The sequence below is a fragment of the Dermacentor andersoni genome, chromosome 8 (genome assembly GCF_023375885.2).
Source record: "Dermacentor andersoni chromosome 8, qqDerAnde1_hic_scaffold, whole genome shotgun sequence".
Classification (NCBI taxonomy): domain Eukaryota; kingdom Metazoa; phylum Arthropoda; class Arachnida; order Ixodida; family Ixodidae; genus Dermacentor; species Dermacentor andersoni.
This window is the reverse complement of record NC_092821.1, coordinates 153908483-153920548: the sequence shown is the minus strand read 5'-3', so window position 1 is coordinate 153920548 and position 12066 is coordinate 153908483. Positions and strand designations below refer to the sequence as shown.

Below are 12066 nucleotides of genomic sequence, written 5' to 3'. Positions count from 1 at the left end.
TACGATCATCGAAGAACAATTTACTTGTAAAAAACGCCTTAGATGTGTCTTGCGCAGAAAACTTCATGAGAGCCATGCACCAACATCTAAGCGTATATAGCACCGATCGTTTTGCGGTACGGTTTGAAAAGTATCGAATCCCTGTAAGAGTTCCTTTATGCAAACCAACTCGAAAAGGGCGAGGATTGCGTACAGAAAGTTGTTTGCTAGGCTGAGAAGACCATACCTGACAACGGCGACTCGTGGTTTCAGCGAAATGCAATTCACGAGTGAAACTCGCTATGCGCGCTGCGTCGCGCCAACAGGTCACACAAGCGTTCAGTTAGAACATCATTCGAGCAGTTCAAGCGCAACTCCAAGCCTTGCTGTAGCTGTCAATAATTCACCATTCGTGTGAAACTACCAAATTTTGAAGATTTTGCTGCTTTTGAGCAGTTAATTCACGTGCGGTTGAGAGAATGTCCTACGTCACCCACCAAGGTCGCAAGTGGCACTGGCTGACACTTTCAGGGCTATATCTAGTACACGTTCACAGATATCCAGGAAAGTGGACGCCAGAACGTCCTCCGCGGTAGCTCAACGTTAGAGCAGTGCACACGTAATGCGAAAGAGGCGAACATCGGCTCCCACTACCGCCAGGTTGTCTTTCCGTTCATGTTTATTTGCCTTTCCTCTATTATTTGCGTTTTTCAGTTAACAAACAGAGTTAATTTTTCCTGCGCTTTGCTTGGATTCCTGAGTCTCCATAACTTGACTTTGTATAGAACTGTTCGCAGTTAGCGATAGAACTAACATTTACAAACGTCGATGATGAGCCCACATTTAACTGTGTAAAGGTCGTGCTGTCACCTTACGAAATGGCCACAAACATGCTGCTGGGTTTTAGTCTGATTAGCTTTCGCCAGTTTTAAGGGTTACCTTGTTTGCAATAACATGCATGGAGCAACTTACAGGTACCTTCGGATGGAGTCGTCAGGTTTAACGTGTATGTTCACTCCACAGGTTGTTTGAGTTACAAAAGGACAGAGTGGTAGGCTAGTTGGTATGACATTATCTACACATTAGCGTAAAAACACACGGATGGCGAAAGAAGCAGACGGGACACAGTGCTAACAAAACAACTGAGTGCCTACTGCACGAGAGCAGATCTATTCCTCATCGCACAAAAGTATAAGGGAAAAAAAACGCACATAAGCAAATCAACCCAGCCAGTTCAGCTGACACAGGTGGCTAACGCAATAAAACCTTTATTTTTCTGATAACGAGATTGACGGGCAACTAACGCAACTCCTGTTCCTACTCTCTTCAGCTCCTACTATTTCTCTGGTCAGGGTTTCCGGCCAGCGAATGAGCGCGATTAAACAGAGGCTTGCATCCGCAGCGTGCGCAATGCGTGGCAAGATTGCCTGATAAGGCAAGCTTTTCAATGCTATATATGTGCTCACGTAATTGCTCGTTGATGCACCTGCCTGTCTACCCGAAAAACTCTTTGCCACAGGTCCACGGAATGCAGTAAGCCACCCTTTCAACACAAGAAACAAACGGATCGCGGTGCCTCTTGTCACCCAGATAGGAACAGAGATTGCGTTAGCTACCCGTCAGTCTCCTTATCAAAGAAAGAAATGTTTTTGCCGCGTTAAGGCCGGGATACATGGAGCGTTTTTCTCGACGAATTTCGCACAGCAGTAAACGCCGTAGCGGCGTGACGCCCAACTTCCGCTGGCTGGGGTTACATGGAGCGAAAAAGCGGCGTGTGTCGCCTCAGTGCGGCCAGACAAGGCAAAACTGCTTGAGTCAACATGAAATGCTGAAATAAAGCTTGTAGACCTTTGCTCTTTCTTTACAAAAGCAAAATACAAAAGAAAAACCCTATAACTTTGTCTAAAGCTCCTTCAGTTGCTTTTATTAATGTATCAGTATATTTTGTGCCTGTTTAGCGGAGAGAGTGAGTTGTAAATAAGCGGTATATAGGCCACGCTGTGCGTAATCGGAAAAGATCGACACAGAGACGTGTCTCCGTCTTTATAATCTTTATAATCAACCCTTCCACTATCCCACAATACGGGACGCTTCTGCACCGCGCAGATAAGCTTATCGTTAAGTTCCACGCGAGCTGCCTTTTGAAGTCACGGCCATGTCGCCAACACAAAGTGCCAAGCCCGCGAACAGAGAAGCGTGCACGCGAAAAGCATGTGCCGGCGATGAAGACGGAAGTGACGGAGTGTCGGCCAGTGAGCCATGATTGGCTACCCTCGCTGGCCGCTTCCGGCAGCGTCCGACGACGCGCGTCAAATATCTGGCGGGCCCTGATCGGCGGCGGCGGGCGTTTTTCTGGACGCCGGGCGTCGAATGTGCGCCGTCGGGCGAAAATCGCAGACTTGCCGCCGTAAAAGCGCTCCATGTATCTCGGCCTTTAGTCGCCTGTGTCAGTTGAACTTGCTGGGCTGATTTGTTTGTGTGCCTTCCTTCTCGCTTCCTTTTGTTCGATGATGTATATATCTGTTCTCGTGCAATAAACACTCACTTGTTAGCGCTGTGTCCCGTCTACTTCTTTCGCCGTCCGTGTGCTTATTGCGCTACTGTCTAAACGATGTTTGAGTTAACTTGTGTAAAATCTGTAAAAACCAGCTGCTCGGTAAGCAAGCGGTACCAGCCCAGTATCGTTCACACTCGCCTATGCGCATAGTAAGTATAACTTGCTATGCGCAAATTTCCCCAAGTAACAGAAGCGAATTGTCTCTATACTGGTAAATTATTGTTCAAAATTTATTAAATTCAATGGTAGTGTTGTGGAGATTATAGAAAAATTTATGCATGGGAAAATATTTATCTGCATGCAACAGGCCTTCACACTTATATTTAATTTCATTTTGAGCCTAGGCCGCGAGGCAAACCAAGCGAATTATTTTTTTTTGTTTATACATTTGTACCGGGTTTTACTTTTTCGGAGTGCAAAAATAAAATAAAAAGGAAGATAAACATTGCGGCCGAACCCCATCTCACGATGACAGTCGGCGGTAATGCATTTACCAATAAATTTATGTAGCGACAAAACGCATTTCCACCATCGAGACGAGTTATGCATGAGGCATGTACTGCAGCGGGACTCCTGTCTCGCGTTTTCCTAAGAACACTGGGCGCCATCTAGCGCCGCCACCACGAAGCCCGCGCGTGGCCTCCGAAATTCATGGCGCGCCGGTGTACGTTGTTGTAGCCTGTCGCATATGTGGCTCCTACCCACGATGGGGGATTGGCCAAGAAATGGGTGGATGATTCCAAATTAATTTGTGGCATAAATTTCCTAATATCTATGGAATTAGCATTGAATAGCGTAGAATTAAGTGTTAAAATCAGGAAGGTCATATGGAATGAGTAATAATAAATTTAAAAGATAAAAAAAGAATTTAGCAGGGCATTTGTTTACATTCTGTAAGGAATGATTGGACAGCGACGCAAGCATCCCTGTGGCTGAATTCCAAAGCGGTTGCCCCGAACGAAAGAATAGCAGGCGAACGCTGAGAAACGCGTCATGCGGCGACCGGGCGCCTCTCTGCCTCTCTTTTATGGTGTGAAGTGATTTTTAAAGAGAAATGGAAGAGATAAGTGCAGTGCCGTAACTGTCTCTCACAGGAGGACACCTCAACAGCACTGCACGGGGAAAGGGGTGTGGGGAGAAAAAGATGGAGATAGTGACCGGAAGTAAAAAGGAGAGAGAGACCGTAATAGCAAAAAAGAAAAGACGACAATGTAGCTAAGCGTTTGCGGGGCCTACAGCCGCGCTCTGAGGTGTGTTGCTTCACAGAATTCCATCAATGCCGAAAATGCACGCTTGGTGATGGAACTGGGAGCATTGGAGAAGAGTAGGCACTGCAGGGTGGTGGATGGCAAGCCACATCGGCGGTAGGAGGTGTACAGAGCCTCCCTCTCGGTCCCGAAGGCCGGGCAGTGAAGCAGAAGGTGTTCCAGTGTCTCCACGTCGTCGCAGTTACCACACACGGGGCTGCCAGTTCCCGTGAGCCTGTGTGTGCGCACTGCTGTTTTGTAGGAGCCGATAGGCAGGCGGAGAAGGAAGGCGCAGTCAGCCCGAGAGAGGCCCGCACGCGGGAGCAGGCGTGGGGGCGTTTCCGCCGCGACGCGCCAATCGGGGTGTTGCGCAGTGAGGCTGCGCAGAACCGCTGTCTTGGCCGCGTCGAAGCTCGTCACCAATTGGGTGAGGGGAAAGCGCTCTCCGTGCGCCGCCTTGGCGAGGGAGTCAGCCTCCTCGTTGCCTGGCAATCCGATGTGTGCGGGTATCCATTGAAGCGCCAGGTCGCAGCCTTGATTCACGGTGTGTCGCAGCTTGCAGCCAACTCGAACAACAAGGGGCACTCCACCGTAGTCCCTGGCCAGCATGAAAAGCGCCGCACGAGAGTCAGTGAGAATGGCCGCTGACACAATGTTCAGATGTTCCAAAAGGAGGTCGGCAGCGAGATCGATGGCGGCGAGTTCGGCCACTGTCGATGACGCGGCAAAGCGCAGTCGGCACTGGCGCGTTTCCGAGATGTCCGGTGCCGTGCAAGCCGCAGCACCAGACCGGTCCGGCGTCACCGAGCCATCGGTGTAGACGAGAAGTCGTCCTGCCAGTCGCTCGTGCAGTAGGTAGGCGGTCTCCTGTCTCATGGCGCACACCGCAGTTCGGCGCTTTGATGCGACGCCACGCACCGCAATGTTCACGTCGAGCAGACTGGAGTAGTACGGCAGGGAGACGAACTGTGGCGACGACCCGATGAGCTTTGAGAACTCGGTGGCGCACTTGCCCATTCCCGAGTTCGGCAGGGAGTGGAGTCTGCAGACAAGCCGCTGGCCTTGTGGTGAGCGCTGCAGGCGCTCAATGTGGTGGAGCGCCTGCTTTCGTGCACGAAGCGATGGCGGCCAGTTGCCCACTTCCGCGAGTGTCTGGCGCTGCCGAGTAGTTCGCGCGGACTCCGAGACTAGAAGCGTGGCGCGCCGTTGCCTGTGAATGCTGAGAGGTGTTCCTTGGCCTGTCGCACCCTCAGTGGCATGTACTAATTAGCCCAAGTTGGCGAGAGGTTCATTGAAGGGCGGTACATACCCAGTGCATTTGAACGGCAGCCTGATAATGCATCAGGTTGCTGCCCTTAAGGAACCCTTGTGAGGTGGGCTCGATTCCGCTCATCATCGGAGAAATTTGAGGGATCTTTTTTTTTCGTCATTGCAGAGTGGCAAATTTCCAGTATAACATACCTAGTTATCGAAGTAGACGTCAAAGGAGTTTATTGAAGATTGGCGCACACATACTGGCACATACCCGGTACTCCAAGTAGGCGCCAAAGAGTTTCTTCCAACACCTTCCCAGCCTCGCGTCTACAGTGGCTCACATCGGCTGAGAGATGTTTATTGAAGAGCGACACGTGGTACACATTGCCGCATACTACGTGACCCCAGCTGGTCCTATGGTGGATGTCGAACCCTGTCCTCTCGGCACAGCATCCCGATGCACTACCCATTAGACCTAGGTAGGCGTGACCTAGATAGGCATGAAAACGGTTTGATAGAAACATGCTTACATAGAAACATAGGCCCCAGAAAGTGCCTGAAGTAACGTAAAAAAGCTAACGCATTAAAAAAACGCATGACATTTCAAATAATTTATGTGTGACTATTGTTACAGCTCCGAACGCGGCATTTAAGACGAAAATAGCGCAAAAAAATGGAGATGCTATTCTGGACATTGTTAAATTCCGCATTTTCAATGCGCCATCTTGTCAATTCTGATTAGTTCAAAGAGGTGCCACGGCATCTCTGATTGTCTCGAAACGACGTCATTGCAGAATCTGACAATATGGCAAAATTTTGATTGCGTCCAGTACAGCACACCGGGACAAAAAGAGAGAAAGACATAGCGTTGTCTGTTCCTCTTCCTTGTCCCGGATCGTTGCGCTGTTCCCGTTCTAAATACCGCGTACCAACTGTCCACACAGCAGGCTTTCCATGAACGTGGTCCCCGACACCGGGTGTCTCTCACAGATCGACGTCCTGCCCGAGATCGTGGAAGCTGTTGGCGGTCGCCTTGAAGTGTATCTGGACAGTGGAGTTCGTACGGGCGCCGACGTGGCCCGGGCGCTGGCTCTAGGAGCTCGAGCAGCCTTCATCGGCAGACCCGTAGTCTGGGGGCTCGCTTACAACGTAAGTCATAGCATGTGCACACGATAGCAACGGTCAGAGAGATTAATCTTTGCGTGTACGAACAACCACAGCCCACCAAGATAACGAGGCTGAAAATTCCTGCCGAATGCTTACGGGCTTAGTGCAAGTCTGCGCATCATGATCATGATCATCATCATCCTCGTGAGCTTAAGCTTACGGAAGGAATTAATCGATCTTCTAACTTCCAGATATACATTCGAGCGAACGCAGCCACGTTAGCCTGCTAAATGTCAAGTAAACATATAGAATGGACATAACGCGGCCACACTCCAGCCATACAATGGAAGGCCGTTGTACAAATCAGTGTAAACCGACAGGAACCAAGTTATGAATACCCTGCTTAATCAGAAGCTTTAATGTTACTGTAGCCATTCAGATTTCACGATATCACAAAGCTTTCGCCGCAGAATAACTAATTCAAAGATGAAAAGCTTTTCTTCCGCCGCGAAGACTTCCGAGGCCGTAAAACATGTTCAGTCAGCAACGACCGTAGCTAAGGAACCTGGGGTTCATTAAAGCGCATCCAAACCTCGGTACACTGGCAACTTATCACTGTGCTCGTTATCAGAGTACGGCGGTCGCGATCGGAAGCCGAGCCCCCGGCTTCGTGTTCAACAGCAGGAGGCTGTAGAGATTGAACCAATGCGGTGGGTCGTAACCTGTGTGGAACATGAGCCGTTACAATAAAAGCTAGTTGGCGTAGCAGTACGTCATGCATGATGGTGACGTGCATGGTGTGAACGTCTTTCTTTTGCACATTTGTATTTTACACTGTTGCCGTTTCTAAAGGTAATCTACTGTGCTCTTTGGTCATTTCTGGCCCTTGAGCACTTAAGCACCACGTGTCAATCAAACAAAGTTAATTAAACCACTAAACCCACTAACTTATGTTCAGCAAACTCCCCTCGGCAGTATTTTAAAGTGCTCTGAAGAGAGATTGGAACGACCTACAGGCTTTAACCACAAGGTTAATAATTTTTCTGCTATCAAATGCCAAAGCTTATACCACTCAGCAGATAAAAACAAAGAATATGACACATTTGCTGAAATATTAAGCGGCGCAAGCTGATTAGCATGATTGCTTGCAAAATGTCCGTCACCCGCCGTGGTTGCTCAGTGGCGATGGTGTTCGGCTGCTGAGCACGAGGTCGCGGGATCGAATCCCGGCCACGGCGGCCGCATGTCGATAAGGGCGAAATGCGAAAGCAACCGTGTACTTAGATTTAGGTGCACGTTAAAGAACCCCAGGTGGTCGAAATTTCTGGAGTCCTCCACTACGGCGTGCCTCATAATCAGAAAGTGGTTTTGGCACGTAAAACTCCATAATTTAAGATATGTCCGTCTGAAAGCCAATCAGGCGAAATTTCAGTGCCATAAACATTCCGCAGTATGAAGCATGACATGTCACTATCCAACTATGAATTGTCACCAACTCTAGTAGAGAATAATCGTTGCTTTAGTGCCCCCAAACTAGAATCCAGCAATCTCCGGAAGCTCCGTGTAATCATTGCACAACTTGGCGACTCGTCTCTCTGACAGGGCAAGTCGGGTGTGAGCAGGGTGCTTGACATATACAGATCGGAGCTTGAGCGGACACTCAGGCTACTAGGTGAGTGTTTCTCAGCTAAACCCTACATCCCTGTATATGCCCAGAGGCCATTCCATTCCTTCCACCAAGACTTGCGTAAATAAAACGCTTAATTTCCACGCCCGCAACGTGCGCAGCACATCTACACCTTGTGTTGGTGAAAGTAAAAGCTCAGCTAACCGTTTAAAATTATTACTTTGAAGGGCAGACCAGGTATGTGTGGGTATCTTTTTCTGCATTGCTGTCTTTATGCAGTTAATCGCACCAAAGACTCCACCCATATTTCTCGTTAAAGCTTTCATGTTGTAGCAAAGTATCCATCCCTTATCGCTCGTTCAGATCCTCGAACAGCAACGAGAAAAGAAAGTGCGCGACAGGAGGGGAGCATCTTTACTGGTTTCGTGCTCAGTGTCTCGCACTGTTAGAATACTGCTTGCATTTTTAGCACTCCTAGTTCGCATTAAAATTTGCAGATCAACTACAACATCCGAGCAGTTACGGAAATTCAACTGCTCGTTCGCGTTCCCTGTACGCCAGCAAAAACGCATCATACGATGGGTACGATGGGCTTGACCACAATCCCAGCCTTCTATGCAGCTCATCAATAAAAAGAATAATCCGTTTTTTCTCAGTAGCACATGGCAGCAAACTTCCCATGCCTAGTTTGTTGCAATTCATTTTTTTTCTTTTTTTGCGAGCTCTTACTTGGTTTGAGTGTCATCGGCATTTATTTTCTTTTCTAGGGTGAAAGGGAAGCGGTTGTACCGTCTAGGCCTGATACTATTGTGGGACCTCTAATACGATTAGCATTATTTTCCTACTTCAGCATCTATCTATGTATCTATCCGTCTGTCCGTCTGTCCGTCCGTCCGTCCGTCCGTCCGTCCGTCCGTCCGTCCGTCCGTCCGTCCGTCCGTCCTCTTACGCCAACCCAGTGGCCGAAGTTATCATACGAGGCTACTATGTGGTCTTCATGCCATCATGGCCGTTCCGTCATTCCAGCTTCGTGATCCAACTGTCGTCTTGCTCTGCTCGTCACACACTTCTACGTTGACCCAGTGAACCAAGTTGTCTGCCAGCTTAGGCCACAAGGGGTTCGTGATGCCGTCGTCATTTCAGCTTCGTGATCCGACTCTCATCGTGCCATCGTGGTCGCACCACCGTCGCCATGCAGTCGTGATGCATTCATTGTCATACCGTCGTCGTGATGCCGTCGCTGTCGTTTCATTGTCGTCATCATACATTCATCATCTGACTCTCGTCGCGTCGTCGTCACGTCATGTGGTCACACAGTCGCCGTCATACCGTTGTCGTCATGTCGTCGTAGTGATGCTGTCGTTTTACCTTTGTCATCACTTCAGTAACGCCACTCCGTTGTCGTCGTGCCATCGTCGTCATCCTATTGTCCTCATGTCGTCGTCGTCACGTTATCTTTGTTACGCCATCGTTTGAGAACTGTCATCTCATTGTCTTCGTGCCATTGTCGTCATCATACATTCATCATCTGACTCTCGTCGCGTCGTCGTCACGTCATGTGGTCACACAGTCGCCGTCATACCGTTGTCGTCATGTCGTCGTAGTGATGCTGTCGTTTTACCTTTGTCATCACTTCAGTAACGCCACTCCGTTGTCGTCGTGCCATCGTCATCATCCTATTGTCCTCATGTCGTCGTCGTCACGTTATCTTTGTTACGCCATCGTTTGAGAACTGTCATCTCGTTGTCTTCGTGCCATCGGCGTCATACCTCCTTTGTAATTCCATTGCAGTCATTCCTTCTGCGTCCTTCGACTTTCGTCACTGCGACGACGTCATACAGTCGTCGTCCTGCCTTCATATTCATGGGCGTCCTTGGCAATCGAGTGCAAAGGGGGACGATATCGGAGTATGTCGCATATAGCCGAAACAACGGAAGTGTAAGAACGAACACTACAGATGTTAAATAAACGTCACTTCTGAAATACGGTCTGCCATTACATTGCTCGAATGATAATCGCATTACCATTGACAGTCATCGTGAAATGAGTTCTGCCATAAATTGTATTCGTGCGAGTTCTCCAGCGCCTCCTGTCTATTGAAGAGCCGATTAGAATATCTATAGCTTCATGCGGAATCAATGAATTCGCAATTGCCTTTCATTCAATGTTTTATTCCATTTAATATCCGTGATGACTAAATACGGAGGCGTATGGTTATATTCAAACCGTATTTCGAGGGATTCTGTGCCTGTGCCATAAAGATTCCGCAGTATGAAGCATGACATGTCACTATCCAACTATGAATTGTCACGAACTCTAGTAGATCCTTCAATAAAAAAGTTAGCACTTATAACATTGCGAGCTACTTCATGAGCGAGCTTTCCAGCCGCGTAGAAATATTTTCTTTTATTCTGAAAATAACAAATCTACGCACTGAAGCTTCGGTCGCACTCTTCTGATATAAACTCATCTTGTGGATGGGCCATTTCAGGGCTTATAATTACTTTTGGTTATCTATCACCTGATATACCGCCTTTGGAGCAGTCCACAACAACAACAAAAATGCTAAAGTTCTCTTGCCAATATATTTTATTTGCTTATTCTTCTTGATTTTCTTGTTACCTCCTTAAAATTAATTGCAGATTTCTGGGAAAAAGTGTCCCAAGAATATGAGACAATGGCTCAGCATGGGGGAAATAAGTGTACAGTGCTAAAAATTACGAGGAACAAGACAGCGATGTGATGACACTGTAGATCTAAATTTCGACATCACTTTACTAACGTTCGTATCCTTCAATTTCTGTCCTTACAGATGAAACCTGTTAAGATTCCATATGCGCGGTAACGATATAGGTGGTGTTGACGGTAAACAGTGCAAGTACAGGAAACCGCACCGTGCGCGGTAAACTGACCGCGGTTCCTTCCCGCGGTTCGTGCGCAGGGTGCCCCGACGTCACGGAGCTCACCCCCGAGTTGGTCGTGCATAGGAGCCACTTTGCGTCGCCTCACCACCGGCCGCCATTTCCTGCAGAAGGCAGCAGAAGCGGCGCGCCGGACTGGACGACTACGGCGAGCGAACCACTTTGAGGCCTGCGAACTGTGGAGCGCTCGAGCACTGGATCGCGGGCGGTCATGCAAATCATAGCAGTGCTCAGTGCTAACTTCAACGGGGCACCGACTTCCACTTGCCTAGAAGTATTCTGAGAGGAACGTTCGACAGCTATATTAAATGGTTTGAGGCTGATCGTTGAGACGTACTGTCTCAAAATACCGTGCGACACGGGCTGAAGATGGGCTGGTTGGGGCATGCTTCAAGGATTCCCCAGCGTTGAGAAGATATGCAACTTGACGAATAAGAATACAAAGGAGGACACGGGCCAACGAAAGTGATTTTAACAAGTACGAAAAGGTAGTTTCATTCTTTTGGGTGGAATGGCTTTTTTGACAGCGGAGATAATAAAGGTAAAACTTAGTTTTCTTGAACATCACGCCGAAACCGCCACGCCCATCAATGTGAAGTCATAGATTTCATTTGTATGTTCTTTAATAGAAAACATTTTCCTAACATACCAGGCTGAATCTTAGTTCCTTTAGGGTGTGCAATGTGATCATCCTTCAAGGATAACTAATTAACTACATCCAAGCCGAGGCCGTCGGCTTCGTCCGAGACCCATCGCGTTCCATCGTTCCAAGCCAAGGCCCATCGTGTTCCGTCTTTTGCGGCCCACCGAACGTGCTGCAGCCGACATGGTCCCTTCGCTATTCCAGAAGCGTAATTTATTGGTACAGATTAGCTGATGGTTTCGTCTCATGCTAGTTTTCAACTTATTTACACTGTGGCTGCGTAACAATAATTGGACGTTCGAGTATACTCTACGAGGCTTGCTTCAGTGCTCGAAATTGACTAAACGATGCGAACAAGCGGAGGGAACATGGATTAGGGGCACGTGCGTTCTCGTGATCCTCGTTGACCGGCGGTGGCTGCAGTTAAGACTGCAGTGCCGCGTCGCTGCAGAGAATGAGGTTCAGTCTACGATATGACGAGTGCTCTGAAGAAATAAAAATCTCTTTTCGAGTCCTCGTGACCATAATCATTGTCGTCAGAGGAAACAGTGATATTGCGGCAAGGGGGATGACATACACAGGATATGCAAGACGCGGCTGAGGATACCCAGTGCCCTATCGCTAACTGTTGGCTACGAGGCCACACGATTTCTATCATTTAAAGCGGGGGTGTTGTAAATTGTTGGGGTGTTGTAGGCTGCTGTCGGCAAGTTTCAATGGGGGTGTCGTCA

General features: G+C 48.5%; 1 protein-coding gene across 2 annotated transcripts in view; it reads left to right on the top strand.

Annotated features, from left to right (window-relative positions):
* The window catches only part of LOC126525915 (uncharacterized), a 64022-nt gene extending 52173 nt beyond the window's left edge, over positions 1-11849 (top strand). For both annotated transcript variants that reach the window (XM_055067709.1, XM_050173887.2), the window contains exons 12-14: positions 6028-6186; positions 7747-7816; positions 10713-11849. In XM_055067709.1, the coding sequence (XP_054923684.1) occupies positions 6028-6186; positions 7747-7816; positions 10713-10858 (375 nt within the window). In that variant the 3' untranslated portion in view covers positions 10859-11849. The remainder of the gene's footprint in view (positions 1-6027; positions 6187-7746; positions 7817-10712) is intronic.
* Positions 11850-12066: the final 217 nt, after the last annotated feature.